Here is a 25,943-nt window from a genome sequence, read left to right on the forward strand (position 1 = left end):
ATCTAAGTTTAAAGTTCGACTAGATCATTTAATCGACCAGATATGGACCTCTCAAGATCAAGCCACCCCAACTTGACCAGCCCCAACCCAATTTTTAAATGCATCTGATTTGACCAATCTAAAATGAATCCAACCCAAGCATGGATGCAACCTAGACCTAGGTCAATGAATAATTACCGAGTCTAGGGAATTGAGAACGTGAATTATAATTATCAAGTCTACAAGTAATATGTTACTAAAGTAGGGGATGTGTGAAGCGGATAATTACAATTAGTTAATTTGTAATTAGTCAGTCATTAGTCTTATAGAAATTGCCATTTGTGTAGGACATTCGTGCCATGTCAACTGTCGGCCCTAACAAGAAGGTACTTTTCTTGAAAATCAGGTAACAATCCACTCATTAAATGCGCCACTCCTCTATGTTGCGTCAGACCATTGGCCATCCCTTTATTTCTACAGTGGGTCCAGCTAGGTAAGTGGATTGAACAGATTGTGGTGCCAGTGAGCTTACTTGTGTCACCCATCATCTACATGGATCAATGGGCCATGCAGCGAAGTAGATAGGAAATTCTAACCCTTCAATACCTGTCTACAAATAATCAGCTAAGAAAGAATACAGCAGTGTTCCACATCCAACTAAAGAAAGGCCAAAAATTTGATGGATAGTGTTAAAATCTATGGTGGCGAGGAAAGAAGAAGAAGAAATACTATAAGATGGATAAGAAAAGAGTTGTGTAAGAGTTGTCTCACCACTCATTACTGATGTAGGACCGAAGCATGAACCAAATATAATGTGAGATCAAGTAGTAAAATTAAGGTAATTAACAAAAAACATAAAACTTGCCATTATCATCACAAATACCAAGAAAACCAAAAGAATATCATGCAAAATCCTAGCCTAGGTTACCAAACATCGTCGGAGAAGATCATTAAATAAAGGAAACTAAGATCTAATGGATGTAGAGACATCCAATTAGCTAGGGTAAAGCCTATTTCAAAGTAAAAGACCTAATACTACCTAGGGTGAGATTAGGATTTAGGAAATTGGGGAAATCTAGGAATTAGGGTTTATGGGATCGAATTGGGAGAACGGGCTAAAGGGTTTAGGTGTTAGGATATGGGAATTAAGATTTTGGATAGGAGGAGGATTTTGGGTTAATAGAAGAATGGGAGAATAGTTTGGGAAAATAGAAAAGTTGGGGATTTCTAGGGTTAGGTTAGGGTTTAGAAAAAGGAAGAAGAGGGTTTTCTTTCAAGGGTGATGGGAAACCAAAGAGGGACAAAGGGTGTCCATACGGCCAACCCGGGAGATTCACACGACTTGTAAGGTTTTGGGACTTTTAGGGTTTGGCTTGTTGATGGGTATGGGAAAAGTATGTTTTAGAAGAAAGATGAAGATTTGGGGAATTGGAGAAGATCGAAGAACCTTGAAGAAATACCTTGATGGGGAATGAAGGAATGATGATGTGGGGATAGATGAAGACCTCTCACCTCCATTGATGAGATTAGCTTAACACCAATCTCCCTTACAAATCACATGGAAGTTATCTTCAAATCTCATGAAGATGGAAGAAGAAGGAAAAGCAAGTGAGCTTTCTCTTCTTCTTTTTTTCTCAAAATCTAATGGGAAGAGGGGTCACATGCTATAAAGTGTGAGTAGTTGCCAAAGGTTTTCCTCGAGCAAATGAGGTGGGTTTTCCACCTGTTGCAAAAATGAACTTTATTTTGGTCTTACTGCCTCCTGCTGTGAATCATTCTTGGCCTTTGCATCAATTATATGTCAAGAGTGTGCTTCTTCATGGAGATCTGCAGGAAGAGGTGTATATATCTCTGCCCCCTGTATTTCTTCCTTCCACTAAGATAAGAGAAAGCTATTTATTGCTTAAAACAGTCCCATCGTACATGGTTTGAAAATTTCAGCAATGCAATGTGAAAGTGTGAATACTCGGGGAGCAATGCAAATAATACTTAATCCTTTAGGTAGAATGATGGAATCACATCTGTGACTGTCTCTATTGACAATATTGTTGTCATAGGAGATGATACAAAGGGGATATAAAAAAATTGAAATTGTTCCTCAGTCGAGACTCAAGAGTTTGATATCAAGGATCTTGGTCTCTGCAGTATTTTGGGAATGAAGTGGCTCAGTCTTGTCAAAGCATAGACATCTCTCAACAAAAGTATACATGGTGCTCAGCAAGTGGATACCCAATTGAGTAGAATCACTGACTTCAGTTAGACAGTCGAGACTTGTTATCAGATGTCAAAATGTATCAACAATTGGTTGGGAAGCTCATCTATTTGATGATTACAAGACAATCTATTGCATATTTTGTCAATGTTGTTGGCTTGTTTATGCTTGCTCCAAATACATGACATTTAGATGTTCATCATATCTTGGGATGCTTGAAAAAAATTCATGGTCAAGGTCTTTTATATTTTAAGTATAGGTCATCTAGATGTTGAAGCTTACACAGATCAGCAATCTACAACAGGCCAGTATACACGAGTGGGTGGCAATATGATTACAAGGAAGAGTACAAACAACCAGTTATTGCTTGGTCTAGCGCAGAGGCTGAGTATCGTGTTATGGCTCATGGAGTTTGTGAATTCTTTAGTTGCAGACAAGGTATTCCATAATGGTAACGGTTGTCAAACAACCAATTTCTCTAAAAGCTCAAGCCGTTAGAGAATGGTGTATCAATGTATATCAAGGGATGTTAACACTCCCTTGCACGTGCGAGGTGGAACTCCACACAGGAATATACTGGACAATGGTGGAGAGGCACTCACACCATAAATAGGCCGGGCTTGATTTCTCAGTCCCTGGGCTGGACTTGATTTTCTTGGCCCCCCGTGGGAGAATATATTACTGAGGCATATTTGTTGCTCCTGAGATTTGAATGTCCTTCCACTTTGATATCATGTCAAACAACCAGTTTCTCTAAAAGCTCAAGCCGTTGGAGGATGGTGTATCAATGTATATAAAGGGACTTTAACAACGGTCGCCATAATGGCCACCACCGTTACCTTTGCGATATGACTCACAACAGCTGTTACGACCCCCATAATGGCCATTAGTCTCTTTTCTTATTGAAATTAAAAAACTTGGAAAACATATATTTGCCGCCATAATGTTGAAAAGAAAATCCGAAAAACTGCATTTGACCCATAATAAACCATTACGGGGCTGTTATGGCCTTTACAAGGGGCGTAATGGGCCATTAACGGCGATTGCAGGTCATTTTTTCCATAACAAATGCTATAGTTATTACAACCCTGTAATGTATAACAGTTGCCACCATTACCTTTACATAATAGCCTTTACGGCCCTACAATGGCTTTTACAATACACCATGGTTGCAGACCTTGTTGACAGAGTTGGGAGATCCTATTGCTTTTCCAATAAAACTCCATTGTGATAACTTGGCTGCAATTCATAACTCTACTAATCTGGTGTATCGTGAACATGCCAAATACACTGAAGTTGACTATGATTTTATTAAAAAGTGTCTCCAAAGGAACTAAAAATTTCCGATAAAAAATCTGAATTAGCTTGCTACTTTTTTGTACTAAGGGATGGTCCTCATCAGCTTCATTGGACTTATCACAAGCTAGAAAATGTTAGTCAAGTAACTAACACAACATTTAGCCCTAAACCACCCTCTCTCTCATACTCACACTCCCAATCCTGCTTCCTAGTCATTTTACACTTGCTAACATTCTAAAAACGGACACTTCCCGTGCACCCAAGTTCGTTGCAGCTTTGCTTCACACTTCTTACAACTATACTTTGACTCTCAAGAAAATTGAAACCACCACTGACAAATCACCATCAAGTGAGTTTCTACTCGAGGACCCCCGATAACACATTATCAACTTATTTTAGATAGTGGCCCTTCTCTCTACTACGCTCTCGCAACACCTTGTTGATCTTTGTTTGAGAAGGCAGCATTGGCATCACTAACTCCCAAACCATCTTCTTCACTACCACTAGAATTACTTCCATTGTAAACTAACCCCTATTGTGATCTCTTCTATAGACACAATCGAAAAGGCTATCTTTCCCACAAAACAGGTCTTCAGCTGATCTTTTATTGTTCTATCCCATCACCTTCATCTCTTGCTCAACATTAATTATGGGCCCACTTTTGCTTGCATTTGCCTTGCAAGAATCACTTTGACCATATCATCCTAATGGTCCAATTAATGACCAGCAAAATGGATGAGCCAAAATGATTGTAGGAATAATGTCTAGTTATCAAACAGACCATCCATCATGTGGACCCCACTTTTACTTGCATGTACCTTGCAAGAATTACTTTGATCAGATCAGCCTCACCATCTGATTGATGGCCATCGATTGTGACTTGTGAGAAAACAGATAATCATTTATATGGACCATCCATCATGTGGGCCCCATGTTTATCGCACATCTCTTGCAAGAAGGTTCGGATCATCTTAAACATCCAATAAATGACCAAGAAAATGGACAGCCCCTATGGATGGTAGGAAAAGGGGTTTAATCATCAATCTGGACCATCAAAAATGTGATCTTAATCAGATGATCCAACCATCAGCAAAATGGATTATTCAAATTCTTTACAGTAAAGAAGGCCTGATTATCGGTCTGGACCACCTATCATGTGGGTACTGCCTTGGAACATGTGCCTCTCAACTCTCGGTAATCACTTGAATGTTGAATACTAACAGAAAACTAACATCAAATAATTGGCCAATAAAATGAATGGTCCAAATTGATTATCACAAAATAGGCTCTAGTGGCATGACTTTTGGAAGATGAACAATTTCACAAAATAAACCTTCTATTCTAATATAACTTTTATAGTCTATAGTTTCACAATATTCATCGATTTTGATAAAACAAAAATGTTTTTTGGGCAACCAAAGAGGGTATCCAAAAAATAGGAAAAGATCAATTCGTGAAAGAAAATTTTCATGAAATTAGGTGCAACTAAACCCGCCCTCAGATTCAGATATGCATTGTAAAATGTATGCCAAAATAACAAATAAAACTTTTCTATTTCTAACCAAAATAATAGTGCCACCCACACATGAAAAGTTTCTAGAAACAAAAAGCATCCAGTCCAGTGCTAAAAGCCAATATGATTAAAAATAATAATAATAATAATGATAATAATAAATAAGAAAAATAAAATCCCAATACATGCAACACAGAGGCGTAGGATCCAAGTAATTCATCTGTTGGACGGACCATACATTGGTTGAGCCATACGCCAAAATCAGTCAGGTAGCTGACATTAGCCGTCAATAGGACTTTTTCTATTGAATATTGATTGTTAATAAGACTCTTTCCATCACGGTTTTACATGAGGTGGGCATTGAGTCAAGTCGGACCGAGTTAGGGCTGACTCGACTCAATCCGGTTTTGAAATAGGCCTGACCCGAACTCAATCCGACTCGATACCAAGTCCAGCATGCTTGACTCGATCCGAGTCCGGTCTGACCTGGACTGATCCGAACCGAGTCTGATCCGGTCAGAAGTACCCAGTCGGGTCAAGTTGGCACCAAGTCGGATTGAGAGATGAGGGAGGGAGAGACCAAGAGAGTGGAGAGGAGACAGAGGAGGTGGAGGGTGATGGTGGTGGGTGGTCGCCGAGCTTGGAAGATGAGGAGGATGAGAGAGAGGCTGGGCTTGGAAGATAAGGATGAGGGAGGGAGAGAGATTTTGGGATCGGGTCGGGGTAGGGTGTGGCGGGTACGGTTAGAGAGTCGGGTTTCGGATCGAGTCATCCCGTGCCCACCTCTAGTTTTACAGAGCAATTCCGAAGTGCGACTCCCTAGAGATGGAAACTGGTATGACTTGCCCCGATCATTTTGACTTAATCTAGTTCTAGGGCGTGAGCTGCCCAGCAAGTGGCAACTCATTTCACAGCCAACTGTTGGCATTTGTGCCATTGAAATCCTATCACCTTTGTCTTGTAGCCAATATACATCTCCAAACTAACGGATCCCTTCATTGTTTTTGTTCTCTTTCATTCATGCATTGCATCGTATAGGTTTGGCAATTTTGGATATATCAATCTATTGATCCACTAGCACATTGTAGTAGACCATGTGCAGTGGATTAGGCTGATGATATGGTAGGATTTAGCTCTGCATTCCTTGTCATTAGAAAAGAGGCTCACAACCAGTGATAGGTTTGGGCAACACATCAAAAAGGTTGTCATGGTATGCAATGACCGCCTAAGTAGTGTGGCTTGGTCTCAGCCATTTGAGTTTGTGAACTCACATCAATACGTGTGTAACTATGTGTATGGTGGCACATTGAACAGGGATCGTGTGAAGGAATGCTCCCTTGGCCTTATGTAGGAGGCTAGGAGCAACATGCACTGTCTTTTGCCCTAAGTGACATGGATTCCATAGACTTTGATACACTACTAGTGACCTATCCATGGGAGGCAATACCTGGATGTTATTGGGTCTTCCTAAGACAGAGATTGTGCAGATGCCCATGTCAAGCCAATAAGGAATCACTTGTGAAGATCATTGGACCAGCCAGTCATGCTAGCATGTCATCTTTTGTAGGCATGTCATCTTTTGTAGAAAAGATGCTTCTGGTAAAAAGGATTTATAAGTTTGTCAAAACCATGTTTTGTAAATCTTTTGTTTAGCAATTATCCAATTTAGTGGCATATCATTGATCCAATGGTAAATCTTCAAGATCCAATGAATGGGTCCCACTTGTGAGGCATGGACCCACCTAATGGAAGGTGATGAACATGTGGAGAGACGAGCAGCCTGTGGGTGCCAATATGGATTATGGTTCAATGGTGTTGAGAGTCCATATGTGACTATAGATAATGATTGCACTCATTGTTGCAATTAGGGGCATTTTAGTAACAACCAAAATATTTATTATAAATTAGACAATATGATTGCACACCTAGGGCATTCCATCTTGTTACCACACTTAAGAAATTAAGGTTTTGAGAGAGAGAAAGGAGAGGACATCAGTCTCCATTGGTGAGGTGTTGGGTACACCATACACATTAGGGGTGTGATTCTCGACCAGGCCATCTGCTACATGGGATCGGTGGCTTAAAGCTTCATCCTCTTCACGAAGAACTCTCTCATCCCAAGAGGCATGTGGTTTTGTTTTGAGTGTTTTAGATCTTTCTTTTGTTCTTTTTCTTTTTCTTTTTTTCCTTTTTTTTTGGTGTGTGTGTGACAACACATCCAATGCCCTACCAGGGAAGGCCTGAATCTACACCAAGAAGCCTACACCCATGAAGAGAATTGACTCAGCCTAGTCAAATCAGTCCAAGCCAAACCATGATTTCTACCCAACCCAATTATAATTCTTGCAAGTCATTCAACTGACTAGGACTAGGATTATCTGGATGGTGTGTGTTTATGGTATGAACAATCTAGAGTAACCCTAACGAATGAAAGGGCTGGAGGTCATAAAACATGTACAATGTGTGAAGAAACTAAGTGCATAGTGTTATCATTTAGCACCAGAAACTTTCTCCATTATGCAAACATCACGACAAGTTAGCTGCATGAACAGTTAACAATACAAACCTGCTACAGCTTGTGTTGAAAGAAGCACTGAATTCTTGGATCGACCCCAATCACTAGCCAAAAGTAATTTGGCACCAGCATTGTACAAGTACTTGATTGTAAAAAGGGCTCTGTTGACTGACTGAATCTCAATGTCTGGTGCTTCCCTCAATAGAAGAGTGGAATCAAATCTGACCATGACAACTTTTCCAGAAAGCTCTTCCAAAGGTAGCTTTCTTAGAGTTTGTATGTACGGAGTGGCATTTGATTCTCCTCTATCACAAATTTTGGCCTAGTCAAGAAACCAAAACCATAATCAAAAGTCAATGCATATCATTCTAACAAGCAGAAGAAAATTCCATTGCCAGTTTCTTAGCTGATTAATTTGATAACAGACTTCCTATCAAACAATCAAGCAAACTGTCTCAGAAGTGGGGACATGACAACAACAAAAAAACAACTTTCAGATAGCAAAAATATTAGTGGATTCCACATAGCAATCATCACACTTTCCATAGTCAATTTCCCCAAAACAATATACAAGGTGAGCATTGTCTCACAAAAATGAAAATCCCCACTTGTTTGGACCATGGATTCCATTTTTTGCGATCTTGTTTGGATAGCAAGTGGGAATTTTCATTTTTGTGAGGCAATGCTGAAAGTATTTATTTTTGCTATTTCGGCCGAAGAGGCAAACTCGTTGGAACAACCGTTTTCTGAAGATGAAATCAACCAAGCAGTGGCACATTTGGGTAGTGATAAGGCTCCTGGGCCATATGGTTTCCCAATAGCATTTTATCAGAAATTTTGGGGATGTGTGAAAGGTGATGTCATTGGTTTTATGCACGAATTTTTCGAGAAGGGCTTAATCGCTCCACAATTAGGAGCTACTTTTATAGCGTTGATTCCCAAAAAGGAAGGATGAAAGACTTTTGTCCTATAAGTCTGTCAGGGGGCCCATATAAGATTCTAGCAAAACTGTTGGCTTCTAGATTCAGGAAAGTGTTGGGTAATGTAATCTCAGAATAGCAAGGGGCCTTTGTGGATGGGAGACAAACAGTAGATTGCTCTCTCTTGGCCAATGAATGTGTTGACTCTTGCAATAGGAGAGGGGAGGAAGGGATTGTGTGCAAGCTTGATGTGGAAAAAGTTTACGACCATGTGGATTGGTCATTCCTAGATTATATGTTGGGCAGGTTAGGATGTGGCCCAAAATGGCAATTTTGGATTCAAACGTGTGTAAATTCAGCGAAGTTCTCCATATTGGTGAACGGCTTGCCAGAAGGTTTCCTTTTTGCGTCCCGTGGATTACAACAAGGCAATCCTTTATCGCTTTTCCTTTGTCACAGTGATGGAGGCCCTCAGTAAAATGTTAGATACAAGGGTTCATGTGGGATGGGTAAAAGGTTTTGGGGTGGATATTACGAATTTTCATATTTCTCATATATAGTATACGGATGACACGCTCCTATTGTGTAAGGCGGATGATTTTTTTTGTAGAAAATCTTCACTCAATTATAGTGAGCTTTAAGGTGATTTCAGGTTTGAAAGTTAATATATCCAAAAGTGAGATTTTAGGGGTAGGCATTTCCAAAGAGAGTTGTAGAAGTGCTCGGGTGCAAGGAAGCTTCTTTTCCAACGACGTACTTGGGGCTACTGTTATGTATAGGAAGGCCGGCGAAGCACATGTGGGACGGAGTAATTGAAAGGTGTGAAAGAAAGATCTCTAAATGGCAATCGATGTACTTACGTATGGGTGTGAGGTTGGTCATGATTAAATCATATATGTCGAATCTTCTAGTCTATTTTATGTCTCTTTACAAGTGCCCAAAACACATTCTGAATACATTGGAGAGGTGAAGAAGGGATTTTTTATTGGAAGGGTCGGGGGAGAAGCACAAGTTCCATCTAATGAAACGGGATGACATGTGTAAACCAACGGTTCAAGGAGGAGCGGGGATCTTAAAGTTGGAAGAGATGAACCTAGCTCTATAGGGGAAATGGGTATGGAGGTTTGGGTTGAAGGGAGAGGCTAGATGGAAGGAGGTAATAGTGAAAAAATATGGGGTAGAGGAAGGGGGGTGGTGGACGAAGGCTTCATCTTTGTATCGATGTTCTTATTTATGGAAATCGGTGGTTTCCTTGAAAGAGAGGGTGTGGAAGGGTATAGGCTTTCATTTGGGGGATGGTAGGAGAATTAGATTTTGGGTTGCTAGATGGGTGGGAGAGGTGTCGTTGCGTGAGAGATTTCCATCTCTAGCAAGGCTAGCCAAGAAAGAGGGGCTGATGGTGAGCGATTGTTATTCCATAAGAGGGGAGGAAGTCACATAGATGCCGAGTTTTAAAAGAGATCATCCAGACAGAGAATTCAAAGAGTTGGTGCTTATGCTTGAGTTGTTATCAAAGTTGTCTCCTCATCTTACGGAAGCGGACTCCTTGAGATGGTTCAAGTCTAGGACAGGTTCTTTCTCAGTTAGATCATTCTATCGTCTCCTAAGTGCATCAGCCGAAAATGCAAAGGTGGCGGCAGCAACTTTCCTATGGCACTATGGTGCTCCTTTAAAAGTGGCGGCGTTTGGTTGGCTGGTAGGCAGGAACAAAGTGCCAACAATAGACAATATTAGCAAGCGGAACATGTATCTCCCAAATGTTTGCCTGATGTGCTTCAAAGACGCGGAATTTGCGGATCACATTTTCATTCACTGCGTATTTGATAGGGAGGTTTGGGGTTTGCTCCTCCAATCTTTTGAGGTTCTATGGGTGTTCCCAAAGTCAATGGAGGAACTTCTCATAGCCTAGCATGGCAGGGGGACAAGGAAAGAAGGGAAAATGGAGTGGCGATTAAGTTTTTTAGCGTCCCATTGGGCGAAATGGTGGGAAAGAAATCAGCGCTGCTTTAACAACAAAATAAGTGGACCAATGCAAGTGTTCAATACGGAAATTCTTAATATGAAGGATTGGGGGGCAGCTTAGATCTTTCAATCTTCCCTTTTGGCTTTTAAGGGAATTTTGTCTAGGGTTGTTGTACTTTTGTATATTTGTAAGTTCTGGCTTCTGCCTTTTTATATTATATCATTATTGTTCAAAAAAAAAAAACTGTCATGGAACCTTAGGATTCCAGCATCGAATAATCATTACACTTTTTTTTCATTTTCCTTTGTTTACCCCCAATCCAAAAACACCCTTAGGGTAAAACAGAAACAAAGTAAAATTATAAGAATGCACCTAGTGATAATAAAACAAAAAGAAAATGCATCCCAACAAATTCAAATATTCTAATAGACATTATCACAAAGACTTCAAGCCGATAAATCCTATTGGTTCATCATATAAGATTATCACAAAAAATTTGGCAACAAGATTTAGAAATATTTTGGGTCAATTGGTCTCTAAAGGGCAAGGTCAGGTGGACCACACCATAGGAAATAGTGGTTATAGAATGCTCACCATTAAAAATTTCCTAAAGTCCACGTAATGTTTATTTTCAATCTATCCTGTTGATAAAGAAAACAAATATAAGCTCGATCTAAAACTTTTCTAGCCCTTAATAAATTTTTAATGGTGAAGCGTTTAATTATTATTGTTTCTTACGGTGCAGAGCTTTGGATGTGCCTCATTTTTGGGCTCATGCCCTAAAATGGCAAAATGGATGAATGGTGTAGATATAACACATTCATCACGGTGAGGCCCAGACACGTGTCTTGCACTTTGCATAGGGTACACGAGACATATATTAACTTGAAATTTGACAATTAAATTATGGGGCTAACTCACAATGCCAAAATCAAATTATTTGAATAGTTTTAATTGTTAATTTGTGAACTTTTATTTTTTAAAATAGGGCTTTTTGATTTTTATTTTTTTTTATGATTCGCTATCCAATAAATGTCCACCAATTTATAAGTGGGATAATGACAATGAATGGCATGAATTTGAGGCTGATTTGGAGAATAAATTGGTCCTCCAAGTCAGCCCCAAATTGGCATTTTTTTAAAGAACTATTGGGAGAAATGATATCAAGTTGTTACGTATATAAATTACATATTTAAAAATTAAATATATGAATTTTGTAGTCAAATTCAAGTTACCTGGAGTGGCCCGTTACACCACCATAAACATGTTCCAATTTATAAATGAATGCATATTTGGAATGCTTAGAATATTCTTGATTTAATCCATATGTTTTCATATTTTTTTGGCAGAAAAAACGGTTTTGGAGGGCACCGTTACGCCAACCGATACCGATACGGGACACCTTGATCCCAACAAATACAAATATTCTAATAGACATTATCACGAAGACTTCAAGCCGATAAATCCTATTGGTTCATCGTATAAGATTATCACAAAAAATTTGGCAACAAGATTTAGAAATATTTTGGGTCAATTGGTCTCTAAAGGGCAAGGGGCCGTAATGGAGGGGAAGCAAATTCTAGAAAGTTCCTTGATAGATAATGAAGTGATTAATTCGCGGCGTAAGGAGGGTCTCAGTGGGGTAGCTTGCAAGCTAGATTTGGAGAAGGCATATGTAACGTCTCGGAAAAATCCGTACAAAGGCCCGAGTATCACCTCAGGCGGAAATCACACAGGACCAAATCCTTTAGAAATTATCTGTAAAATTAGCACTAATCACTTTAAATATGATCTGCAAGACCCAAACCGTGCAGAATCATTACCGCTACATTACCTTAAAACTTAGGATCAATCTCAAGTCTCAGTTGCTCTCGGGAGCACATCGAAACTCCGTATCGGACCTAAACCGCATGTCAAGAGTCCGATAACTACGAAACTATACGAATATAACCGCCTTGTTGGACTTGACAACCATTCCGGAAATCAAGTCCTAATAGTATCCAGAAATGCACGACTTGAGCCCGGAGCGAAGTGTGTGAGAAACGCGAATATCTTTTAGAAATAAACTCAAACTTAAGTAAACTGAGTCGCTCACTTGCAGGTCCAAATATAAGGATTCAAACCGTCAGAATCTGACCCAATTACACCCTCGGATCAGGGGAAAATTTTCAACACATGTCAGTGCACTCGTGGCCCTGATCGAGTACCGGTGACCGTCGAACTGAAACTAGTCCGCCACAGTCGATCTGTAAATCCGATCGGACTGAAAACTTAACTAGACCTATATCCAATGTCAGGGAGCTTAAGTCCGACCACACGCAGAAAAGGGGCCACCAGAAGTGCTCCGTTGGACTGAAACAGACGCCCTTTGGATATACTAAGTATACCTTGGCCCTGGGGCCATTTCCATCAGACCTAGGCCTATATAAAGGCCTAAAACCACTTCTCTCTCACCACATTCGAATTTCCAAACCCTAGGAAGAAAACAGAGAGAAAAGAGAAGGAGAAAGTGAGGAGAAATGAGTGAGAGCGGGAGTTAGTTGTCGGGATCTTTCCCTGACGCTCCACGTGCTTAACCACGACTTCTGTATCACTATACCGGTGTTTCCGACAACGTACTTGGGTAAGGAATCCTAACCCTAACTTGTTTTAGGGTTTCCAACTATTGTAATAGATGAAATAGCTAACCTATTCCCTGATATAGGTTGTTGTGGTGCCGTAGACAAAAACTTAGTGGCTAAACGGAGTTCGTTACGCGTTTACCGACGTAAGGTGCGGACTATAAACGTTTGGGTTATGGCTTTCAAGGCTTTCAATGTCGGTTAATGATTTATAACTAACGTAGGTGTCATTTCACATGCTAAATGTGACGTTTGTTTCGCTTTTCAGATATATATGAACTATGTTGAGTTTAGTGTATTCCATGTGTTTGATGAAATGACTGGATTCGTATGGAATCTGGATTTGTGCTTGCCATGATTAATTGTCGTGAATATATAATTGTTGTATATGCGACAGCTCCTTGGCAAAAGGATTTGCCCTAATACATATTACGGCCAACATACATCGTGTATGTTGGAACGTGCAGTCTTAGTGTTTGTAAAAACGTCTGTATGAGTACGTATTTGGTGAATTGTACTTTATGTGGGTGTTGAGATGAGATTCTCAATTACTTTAACTGGGTGTATAAATCCCTCCATGCAACTTACACTGTATTGTCTGTTTTACTCATGGAATGCATATGTGTGAATTCATGTGTATGTTGTATTTCATAACATGCTCAAATGGTTGTAGGATTGGAATGATTTGTTCATTACTGCTTGACTATGTCATATGAGTACTTGTTGGAATTGGGTGTGTTTGGGACTACGATATAGTCCAGGCAATCGGTAACAGGTTCTGACCAGTTGGCTGAGGTTGTTTCACCACGCAGGACGTGTTCGATGAATCCGAGCCGTACTTTGGTTGTCAACAATGGTTAGGCCACACGGAGTGCTTACGCACTTCATGTCGATCAACTCGAGGTGCGCTCGTTCCAGTCGAGCTCGTCAAGTAACCCGATTGACCCGATGTATGTTCACCATGTATGGACGCTACTGCTCGAACCTAAGGTACCAAACTCACCAGTGAAAATCCCGTTAACCTTGGTACCTCGATTCGCTAAAACTCATGAGCCGGGCATGGTGGTAGGGACACTGGTCGGGCTGTCGGCCTACGCTGGGGTGATGAGCCTCCCCGTAGTGACCAGTGAGCAACCCAAACTCGTGAGTCGAATACGGCGGTATGGGACACTGTATTCGAGCTCTCGGCCTACGTCTAGGTGACAAGCCATTCGTAGTGACCTCGAGCATACTCTAAGACTGCGCTGAGGTGACGAGCCTTGCCATAGTAAACAAGAATATAACCAGGCATGCATCGAGGTGACGAGCCCTTTGTAGCGACCTGTAACCGCAACATCGTATGAGACTGGCTAGGACTGACGACCCTAGAATGGATCATCGTTTGGGAAATGATATAAGAGAGGTACCTTAGTTTCCCAATCCTATTGTATGAAAAGGCCAAATAAGAACTTCGTAATCACGCTCATGCACTGCATTGCATGTGCCGTTTGGCGTTGGGTAGAGCACTGAAGAAGTGACTGACATGCCGCGACCATGAGATGAAGATCGCAAAGAGAGTACAGGCGAGGGCATGCATCATTATTACATATCATTCTTGCATTAATCACAGTACTTAGGGATGTTTGATTGTATTGCTTTATCATTACTGCTTGACTGAATTGACAGCATGTTAACATTTGCTTTATGGCTCCACTGAGTTGATCACTCACTCCCACGTTACGGGACGGTGTTTTAAACACCAACCAGACCCTGTTGTAGTTTCAGATGATGGCGCAGCCTGCGAAGCAGAACTGGACTCTGAGGATGATGAGGAGGCATTCTCATATATGCAGTATTCTGGCGGGTTTCTATAGACCATTCTGATCGGAGGGGCTTCAGGGCTTATACTTGTAGTGGATCATCACTTTTTGATATTTTGTATTTTGAAACAAAACTTGTAACTATTTGACCTGGCAATGCGTTCATACTTTGGGGACATACAATGGTTTATACATTTTATACACTTATCACAATCTTCCACTTGCGTAAATTCAACTGTCCCTGGAGTATAATTTGCTGATTTAGCTTAATCTCATTCATGTTCTATGCACTAACATGAACAACATTAAATCATCATTATCTATGTTGCATAAGTGATGCGTTGGATCTCGGGCAAGGTGTCCCGTATCGGTATCGGTTGGCGTAACGGTGCCCTCCGAAACCGATACGGATACGGGGGCGTAACGGCGATACGGGGGCGTAACGGCCCATAACGGCGCAATTTTTTTTTTTTTGCCAAAAAAATATGAAAAAATATGGATTAAATCCGGAATATTTTAAGCATTCCAAATATACATTCATTTATAAATTGGAACATGTTTATGGTGGTGTAACGGTCCACTCTTTGGTGAGAAGTTGTATCGGACTGTCTAATTAATTTTTTAACCAGGTAACTTGAATTTAACTACAAAATTCATATATTTAATTTTTTAAATATGTAATTTATATACTTAACAACTTGATATCATTTCTCCCAATAGTTCTTTAAAAAAATGAAATTAAATTCAGGTAGATGGCGTTGCCAATTTGGGGCTGACTTGGAGGACCAATCTATTCTCCAAATCAGCCTCAAATTCATGCCATTTATTGTCATTATCTCACTTATAAATTGGTGGACATTTATTGGATAGTGAATCATAAAAAAAATAAAATAAATCAAAAGGCCCTATTTTAAAAAATAAAAGTTCACAAATTAACAATTAAAACTATTCAAATAATTTGATTTTGGCATTGTGAGTTAGCAATTGCAGTCCATAATTTAATTGTCAAATTTTAAGTTAATATATGTCTCGTGTACAATTTTTTAAGGCTTGAATTAAGAGAGACTCGGATGTAAAGTGCAACACACATGTCAAAAATTTTTGGGCCTCAACCGTGATGAATGTGTTATATCCATACCGTCCATCCATTTTGCCAAATAATTTTAGGGCATGAGCCCAAAAATGAGGCACATCCAAAGCTCAGATGGATTGCACCATAAAAAACAACAATAATTAAACGTTCACCGTTAAAAATTTATTGGGAGCTAGAAAAGTTTTAGATCAAGCTGACATGTGTGTTTTCCCTTCATCCACGTCAATGTGACCCAATTAACAAGTTAGATTGAAAATAAACATTACAGTGGACTTTAAGAAATTTTTAATGGTGAGCATTCTATAACCACTATTTCCTATGGTGTGGTCCACCTGAGATTTGGATATTACTAATTTTTTGAATCCTGACCTAAAATGACGTGGCAAAATGGATGGACGATATGGATAAAATATATACATCATAGTGGGGCCCACTCGGGTCTGATCAGATTGGATGGGAAATAAACGTTACCGTGCGCACTACGAATATTTAACCGTGAAAATCATTATCTCTGTTGCTATTTTTGGTGTGGTCCAGATGATCTCTGGATATAATTCATTTTTTAGGTGGTGATCTAAAATGATCTTTGAAAATAGATGAACGGTGTAGATGTAATAAATACATCACTGTGGGGCCATATAACATTGATCTCCTTTAAACCGTTCGTACAACTCGGAGCTCGAGGAGTGTCAGCGCTCGTCTTTGCGTGACACGTACCTACAGCAGGCAGCAGCTAGCTGCTGCAAACTAAAAAAAAAAATGGAGAGAGGGAAACGAAAAGAAAAAAAGAGGGAAAGAAGAGAAGAAAAAAAGAGGGAAAGGGGGAAAGAAGAGATTGAGAGAGAGAGAGAGAGTGAGAGAGAGAGAGGAAGAAGAAGAAGAAGAACAGGAAGAAGCAGCTGCAGCCGCAGCCGCAGCCGCAGCTGCTCGAGAAGAAGAAGAAGAAGAAGAAGAAGAAGAAGAAAGAGAAGAAGAAGAAGAAAAGAAAGGAAAAAAAGGTAGGTTTTTTTTTTTTTCCAGGGCCCATAACAGCCGTTACGGGTCCGTAACGGCCGTTATGGCCCGTAACGGCCCTGTAACGGCCGTTACGGTCACAGAATTCCGTAACGGCCGTTTCGACCCCATATCGCGTAACGGGTCCCACCGTTACCGTTACGTATCGGCCGTTACGGCCGATACGTAACCGATTTGGGATACCCTGATCTCGGGAGTCGGGTACCTGCTCGACCCCCGATTTTCAGGGCGTTACAAGTTGGTATCAGAATATGATTTGGATTAAACTGGACCTGGGTTATGGTAACACGACGCACACTAACGTACTTTGACTTAGGAGGGTGCGATGGAACGCAGAAACGGTCATAGGATGCCCAGTTTCGCCAATCGAAGTGACCGAAATTGACCGTTGAAACCGGGCTCGTAGGCCTCGGTGGTCATGTGGGATGGCCTCAAATCCTTTCCCAGACTGTCAATCATTAAGTTTAAACGAGGATTGGTGCATTTTGCACTCTAAGAACCTGAAAGGTGTGAATATACGCGTGATGGGACCCAAAAACGCTTCAAATGGGCTCGGGGGCCCAAACGACGCAAATTGGAGAGATCCGAGGTGGGTCCCGCACACATCCGATGTCCCTTGGGGGGGATAGCATCCCCGATTGGGGAGGCATCCCCCAACTGTCCAGCAACCGGGGATGGCATCCCCAAATTGGCCTGCGGGCCTGTCGGGCCGCGATCAGGCTGGGCGGGCCGACGGTTGTAGGTGGCTGTGGGGCCCACGAAATCACGTGGGACCTCTTCCATTCCCCTTTTATGCTTTTTCTCTCTCCCCCACACCACTCCAAGCTCTCTAAATCCCCCAAACCCTTGTCTTTCTCTCTTAATTCCCCCTCTATTCTACCGTCTTCTTTATTTTTTTTGCACCACCTACTCTCTTTCCATCATCCTCTTCAAAAGAAACCAAAAACCTACCTTCTACAACTCCCATTTCCTCTATTCCCTACGCATTTGGGCACAAAGCTCATAACTTGTGTCTCATCTTTCGAAAGGTCTCCAAATCCAACTTCATTACAAACCTATTCGGTTTCCATGGCTCTTTTTGAGCTCGTGGCTGTCATTTTCTCTCTCTCCACCATTCTTTCCCTCATGGGAAAGAAGAGGGCTCCTACGGATGAAGCTGGGCCTAGCCGCCCAACCCGTCCAAGGAAGAGATCGGGCACAGAGCCAAGTTCGAGCGCCGCACATGAGCTGAGAACGAAGCGGGAGCTCGATCCCCAGGTTCCCATTGAGAGAGCCCTGCAGCCTAACGTAGCGCATGATAGATTTCGGGGACGTAGGGTTCTCTTCGAAGCGCATGTGGACGAGAAGCTGTTTGGGCTTTATCTGCTAATGGACCGCCTGTCGGATGCAGGATGGGGGCCCGTATTTGAAGGCAAGTCACGTGCGACTGTGGACACAATCCGGGCCTTCTACGCCCATATACGGGACCCATCGCTGGAGCCTTTGCAGTTCAAGGTTCCCGTGGCAGGGCGGGATGCGGTTGTCGATGTCGGTTTGATAGCTCGGGTCATGGGGATACAGCGCGGTGAGGTGCATGTTGATGAGAAATATTTCAAGAGTGCGCGTGAAAGAGATCACCGCACGCGATACCTTTGTGGCCGCTTGGTCCACTGGAGCAACCGAGGCACTTGCCTCCAGCGATCAAGATGGCTCCTAATTTCCGCCTACTCCACCATATATTCATATACAATGTGTATCCCAGGTGGAGCAACCGCACTGAGTGCACGCGCTTGATGGTAGACTTCTTGTACCGTATCGGGCAGGGAGATAACTTTTGCTTGCCTACCTTCGTCCTACGTGAGATAATCATGGCTGCCCGTTCTACTAGGACGGCTATTATACTTCCATTTGGTCGACTCATATGCAAGTTTGCTCATGAGTTCGGCTACAGACTTTGCCCCGATGTGGTGGCGCCGATTCACTTTATTAATGACTCCACACTCGCCAATATGAAGATTGGGCCGCTACAACGACGTGTTGGGTCCGAGGATGAGGAAAGTAGCGACGAGGCTGAAGAAAGTGAGGAAGAAGGAGAGCAGGAAGAGGAAGAGGAGGCCCAGGACACTGATGAGGGCTCTCCTCTTGCTACTACGCGAGAGCGTGACAGTGATCAGGCTGCCAGGGAAGCCCGCTTGGCTCAACTGGAAGAGGGCCAAGTTGCCCTGCGACAGGAGATCGCGCAGATCTGAACCAAGGTTGAAGAGACCGAGGCCTTCATGAAACAGAAATTCAAGAAGGTGACTCGCACCTTAAGGTCCATCTTGTGCTATGCACAGGACAAGAGTGCACCTCCACCACCACCAGATTCTGACGACTAGTCCTGCACGTAGTCGTCCTTTTAGTTGCTTTGTGTGTTTCTTTCTTTGTTGCTATGTATAGCCGTGTTGGGCTTTGTCTTATGGTAGAGTTCGTACGAGACTTCGAACAGAAGCTCACCGTGGAGGAGCCGTTCGAGAGCGTCGCACACGTTCATGTGCGGCCACTTATTGATGATAAGATCATTGAGGCCCAGAAGGGCGATGGACGATTGTCTGAGCTTCGAGAGCAGGCTAGCGGCGATAAGGACGCCGAGTAGAGAGTTGGTACGGATGGGGGCTTACGTTACCATGGCCGCCTATGCGTCCCAAATCTTCACGATCTGAGGCGGTAAGTTCTCGAGGCTGTGTATAATTCGAAGATGGCGATGCACCCTGGAAGTACGAAGATGTATCGCGATATGAAGAGATCGTACTGGTGGGACAACATAAAGGCCCACATAGCTGATTACGTGTCCCGTTGTCTCACATGCCAGCAGGTCAAGGCAGAGCATCGCCAACCTCCTGGACTTCTCCAGCTCATGCCCATAGCTGAATGGAAGTGGGATTTCATCTCTATGGCCTTTATCTCGGGACTCCCGAAGACGAGGAAGGGTTATGATTCCATACGGGTGATCGTGGATCGGTTGACGAAATCGGCTCACTTCCTCCCAATTAAAGTTTCGAACTCAGCAGACGAGTTGGCCAGACTGTACATCAGGGAGATTGTGCGTCTGCATGGAGTTCCCTTGGAGATCATGTCAAACCAAGACACGCGATTCACATCTATCTTCTGGACTCGCATCCAGGAAGCAATGGGTGTGAAACTGAAGTTCAGTACCGCGTTCCACCCACAGACTGACGGGCAGACGGAACAGGTGAATCAGATTTTGGAAGATATGTTGCGAGCTTGTGTACTTGATTTCAAGGACAGTTGGGATGACTGTCTCTCGTATGCAGAATTCGCATATAACAATAGTTTCCAGGCGAGCATTGGCATGGCTCCCTATGAGGCCTTGTATGGGCGCCCCTGTCGAGCACCACATTGCTGGGCAGAGGTTGGCGAGAAGAGCTTAATTGGCCCAAAGTTAGTTCAGGCGACCTCAAAGAAGATCGACATTATCAGGCGTCAACTTCTGGCGGCACAGAGCAGACAGAAGAGCTACGCCAATATGAAGTGGCGAGAGCTAGAGTTCGAGGTTAGGGACCATGTGCTCCTTAAAGTTTCCCCCATGAAGGAAGTCCTTCGATTTGGCAAGAAGGGGAAGCTTACGCCACGATTCATCGGCCCATTTCAGATACTTGATCGAGTGGGTGTGGTGGCATACCGCCTTGCCATGCCCACACCACTTGCAGGCGTTCACAGCGTATTTCATGTATCTATGCTGAAGAAATACGTTCCCGATCCTTCCCATATTATCAGATGGGAGCAGGTACAGTTGAGTGTGGATGCTACATATGTACTGCGACTGATGCGGATCCTAGACAGGAAAGAGTAGGTATTGTGTAGCAAGGTTATCCCACTTGTGAAGGTACTGTGGACGCATCACACGGAAGAAGAGGCTACTTGGGAAACAGAAGCCGAGGTTCGAAATAACTACCCTCAGATTCTTGAGGAGTACGAAAAGGTACTAATTTCGAGGACGAAATTTTTTCTTAAAGGGGAGTAGATTGTAACGTCTCGGAAAACTCCGTACAAAGGCCCGAGTATCACCTCAGGCAGAAATCACACAGGACCAAATCCTTTAGAAATTAGGCGAGAATTAACTAGTGCTAAACTAGCTTATCTGTGAAATTAGCACTAATCACTTTAAATATGATCTGCAAGACCCAAACCGTGCAGAATCATTACCGCTACATTACCTTAAAACTTAGGATCAATCTCAAGTCCCAGTTGCTCTCGGGAGCACATTGAAACTCCGTATCGAACCTAGACCGCACGTCGAGAGTCCGATAACTACGAAACTATACGAATATGACCGCCTTGTTGGACTTGACAACCATCCCAGAAATCAAGTCCTAATAGTATCCAGAAACGCACGACTTGAGCCCGAAGCAAAGTGTGTGAGAAACGCGAATATCTTTTAAAAATAAACCCAAACTTAAGTAAACTGAGTCGTTCACTTGCAAGTCCAAATATAAGGATTCCAACCGTCAGAATCTGACCCAATTACAGCCTCGGATCAGGGAAAATTTTCAACACACGTCAGTGCACTCGTGGCCCTGATCGAGTACCGGTGACCGTCGAACTGAAACTAGTCCGCCACGGTCGATCTGTAAATCCGATCGGACTGGAAACTTAACTGGACCTAGATCCAATGTCAGGGAGCTTAAGTCCGACCGCACGCAGAAAAGGGGCCACCAAAAGTGCTCTGTTGGACTGAAACAGACGCCCTTTGGATATAACCTAAGTATACATTGGCCCTGGGGCCATTTCCATCAGACCTGGGCCTATATAAAGGCCTAAACCCACTTCTCTCTCACCACATTCGAATTTCCAAACCCTAGGAAGAAAAGAGAGAAAAAAGAAGGAGAAAGTGAGGAGAAATGAGTGAGAGCGGGAGTTAGTTGTCGGGATCTTTCCCTGACGCTCCACGTGCTTAACCACGACTTCTGTATCGCTATACCGGTGTTTCCGACAACGTACTTGGGTAAGGAATCCTAACCCTAACTTGTTTTAGGGTTTCCAACTATTGTAATAGATGAAATAGCTAACCTATTCCCTGATATAGGTTGTTGTGGTGCCGTAGACAAAAACTTAGTGGCTAAACGGAGTTCGTTACGTGTTTACCGGCGTAAGGTGCGGACTATAAACGTTTAGGTTGTGGCTTTCAAGGCTTTCAATGTTGGTTAATGATTTATAACTGACGTGGGTGCCATTTCACATGCTAAATGTGACGTTTGTTTCGCTTTTCAGATATATATGAACTATCTTGAGTTTAGTGTATTCCATGTGTTTGATGAAATGACTGGATTCGTATGGAATCTGGATTTGTGCTTGCCATAATTAATTGTCATGAATATATAATTGTTGTATATGCGACAGCTCCTTGGCAAAAAGATTTGCCCTAATACATATTACGGCCAACATACGTCGTGTATGTTGGAACGTGTAGTCTAAGTGTTTGTAAAAACGTCTGTATGAGTAAGTATTTGGTGAATTGTATTTTATGTGGGTGTTGAGATGAGATTCTCAATTACTTTAACTGGGTGTATAAATCTCTCCATGCAACTTACACTATATTGTCTGTTTTACTCATGGAATGCATATGTGTGAATTCATGTGTATGTTGTATTTCATAACATGCTCAAATGGTTGTAGGATTAGAATGATTTGTTCATTACTGCTTGACTATGTCATATGAGTACTTGTTGGAATTGGGTGTATTTGGGACTACGGTATAGTTCAGGCAATCGGTAACAGGTTCTGACCAATTGGCCGAGGTTGTTTCACCATGCAGGACATGTTCGATGAATCTGAGCCGTACTTTGGTTGTCGACAGTGATTAGGCCACACGGAGTGCTTACGCACTTCATGTCGATCAACTCGAGGTGCGCTCGTTCCAGTTGAGCTCATCAAGTAACCCGATGTATGTTCACCATGTATGGACGCTACTGCTTGAACCTAAGGTACCAAACTCACCAGTGGAAATCCCGTTAACCTTCGTACCTCGATCCGCTAAGACTTATGAGCCGGGCATGGTGGTATGGGACACCGTGGTCGAGCTGTCGGCTTACGCTGGGGTGACGAGCCTCCCCGTAGTGACCAGTGAGCAACCCAAACTCGTGAGTCGAATACGGTGGTATGGGACACTGTATTCGAGCTGTCGGCCTACGTCTAGGTGACGAGTCATTCGTAGTAACCTCGAACATACTCTAAGACTGCGCTGAGGTGACGAGCCTTGCCGTAGTAAACAAGAATATAAACCAGGCATGCATCGAGGTGACGAGCCCTTTGTAGCGACCTGTAACCGCAACATCGTATGAGACTAGCTAGGACTGACGACCCTAAAATGGATCATCGTTTAGGAAATGATATAAGAGAGGTACCTTAGTTTCCCAATCCTGCTGTATGAAAAGGCCAAATAAGAACTTCGTAAGCACGCTCATGCACCGCATTGCATGTGCCGTTTGGCGTTGGGTAGAGCACTGAGGAAGTGACTGACATGCCGCGACCGTGAGATGAAGATCGCAGAGGGAGTGCAGGCGAGGGCATGCATTATTATTACATACCATTCTTACATTAATCACAATACTTAGGGATGTTTGATTGTATTACTTTATCATTACTGCTTGATTAAATTGACAGCATGTTAACCTTTGCTTTATGGCTCCACTGAGTTGATCACTCACTCCCACGTTACGGGACGGTGTTTTAAACACCAACCAGACCCTGTTGTAGTTTCAGATAATGGCGCAGCCTGCAAGGCGGAGCCGGACTTTAAGGATGAGGAGGAGGCATTCTCATATATGCAGTATTCTGGCGGGTTTCTATAGACCGTTCTGATCAACGGGGCTTCAGGGCTTATACTTGTAGTGAACCATCACTTTTTGATATTTTGTATTTTGAAACAATACTTGTAACTATTTGACCTAGCAATGCATTCATACTTTGGGGACCTACAATGGTTTATACATTTTATACACTTATCACAGTCTTCCGCTTGCGTAAATTCAATTGTCCCTGGAGTATGATTTGCTGATTTAGCTTAATCTCATTCATGTTTTATGCACTAACATGGACAACATTAAATCATCATTATCTATGTTGCATAAGTGATGCATTGGAACTCGGCAGTCGGGTACCTGCTCGACCCCCGATTTTCAGGGTGTTACAGCATACAATCAGGCCAACTGGTCTTTTTTAGATTACTTGTTGGGGTGAATAGGTTGCGGTCCAAAATGGAGAAATTGGATAAAGGAATGTGTTCGATCGGCGAAGTTCTCAATTCTCATTAACGATTCCCCCCGGGGCTTCTTCAAATCTTCAAGGGGTTTGAGACAAGGAAATCCACTATCTCCTTTCCTTTTTGTTGTAGTGGATGAAGCATTTAGTAGGATGTTGGCTAAAGGGGTAAGGGAATGTTTATTTTGCAGTTTCAAGGTGGATAGAGGGAGAGGGGATTTTCAGGTATCGCACCTTAATTTCACAAACAATACCATACTATTTTGCGAAGCGAAGGTCTCCCAAGTTGGTAACCTCTTAAAAGTCATCTTCTACTTCGAAACTCTCCAATGTTCAAAATATCGGTATCGCATTACGTATCGCACCCTTAGGATATAGATACGTATCGGTTGTCACACATGATATATTGTTTGTATTGAGCAATTTATCGCACCTTTTAGGAAACATGAGGAAACATTGGGAAAATGGTTGAATTTTTTTATGAAACTTTAGAGATTGTTAAAAAAAGACCTTAATACACACTTTTAAATCATAATATCTCAAAAAAGAAGTGCACATAATAGGTTTCCTTTGTATGAGGTCAGAAGCTATGCGTTGTCTGACTTAGACTGAACTAATGCAACTATATTCAAATTGAATGCATAACTTTTAAAGTGTATGTGATGATCATTTCATTAAACACTCCTAGATACTTTGAAATTAGTCTCAATTGTAAGATTGTTGAAGGGAACTTTTGAAAAAAAATAATATTTAAATAATTTTTCATTAATTTAAATTTAAAATGATTTTTATTTTTTGAAAATTGACAAAGACTTAACAAATCAGTAGATCAGCCCTCATACATGCTTGATTTCATGTTTTGAGTGTAACATTGCAAGCAATTTGGGAGAAATTGGAGAAATTTTGATTTTTTTCTTTCCCAAATTGGACCACCTACACTCAAATTTTGAAATTATAGTGTATATGATGATCATTTCATCAAATACTTTGAAATTAGTCTCAATTGACAGCAGGTTGAAGGAAAATTTAAATAAATAAATAAAAACATGGAGAACATGAAGAACCAATGGATATTGAAATCAAAGCTCCAACTCCATGATTTTTCATGGAAAACATGAAGAACCAACGAATTTGTAACCATTTGACACTGATTTAGCATAATTTCAATGAACAAAATGGTTTGAAAATTGAAAATGCTCACTAGATCGAACATGTGGGATATTTTGGCACTACCTATGTGTTTCATATCGCATAGGTGGGATACAAGATATATCGCGGGATATATCGGTCGATATCGTCGATATTTAAAACATTGACTATCTCGGGCCTTCCAATTAATCTTCACAAATCTGAATTGTTGGGTATAGGAGTAGCCGAGGGAGGACATAGAAGATTTTTACAAGGTGTTTAGGTGTAAGGTGGGTCTCTTTCCTTCCACTTATCTAGGTCTCCCGCTATGAGTTGAAAAATCAACAAGTCACCATGGAACCCAGTAATTGAAAGATTTGATAAAATATTGTCAATTTGGAATTGTAAACATTTATCATTGGGTGATGGAATAGTCATCAAAACAGCTTTGTCTAATCACCCATTGTATTTCATGTCCTTGTTTTAGTGCCCGAAAAGAGTGCTCGTGATACTGGAAAAGCTTCATTGAGAGTTCTTATGGCACAATGGTGATTGTAAGAAAAAATACCACCTCATGAAATGGATCAACATATGTAGGCCCAAGGGGGAGGTGTGGATTCGGGATCTTTAAATGATGAATGAGGCCCT

The 25,943-nt window shown here is 41.9% G+C and overlaps 1 protein-coding gene across 7 annotated transcripts in view; it reads right to left on the minus strand.

Moving 5' to 3' along the window:
• The window catches only part of LOC131226014 (uncharacterized), a 77,390-nt gene that overhangs the window by 45,031 nt on the left and 6,416 nt on the right, over window positions 1-25,943 (minus strand). For all 7 annotated transcript variants that reach the window (XR_009161628.1, XR_009161627.1, XM_058221660.1 and 4 more), the window contains one exon: window positions 7,570-7,840. Coding sequence is in view for 5 of the 7 variants with exons in the window: in XM_058221660.1 (XP_058077643.1) it covers window positions 7,570-7,840 (271 nt within the window). In the remaining 2 variants the exon portion in view is untranslated. The remainder of the gene's footprint in view (window positions 1-7,569; window positions 7,841-25,943) is intronic.

The sequence above is a fragment of the Magnolia sinica genome, chromosome 14, assembly GCF_029962835.1.
Source record: "Magnolia sinica isolate HGM2019 chromosome 14, MsV1, whole genome shotgun sequence".
NCBI classification, from domain to species: Eukaryota; Viridiplantae; Streptophyta; class Magnoliopsida; order Magnoliales; family Magnoliaceae; genus Magnolia; species Magnolia sinica.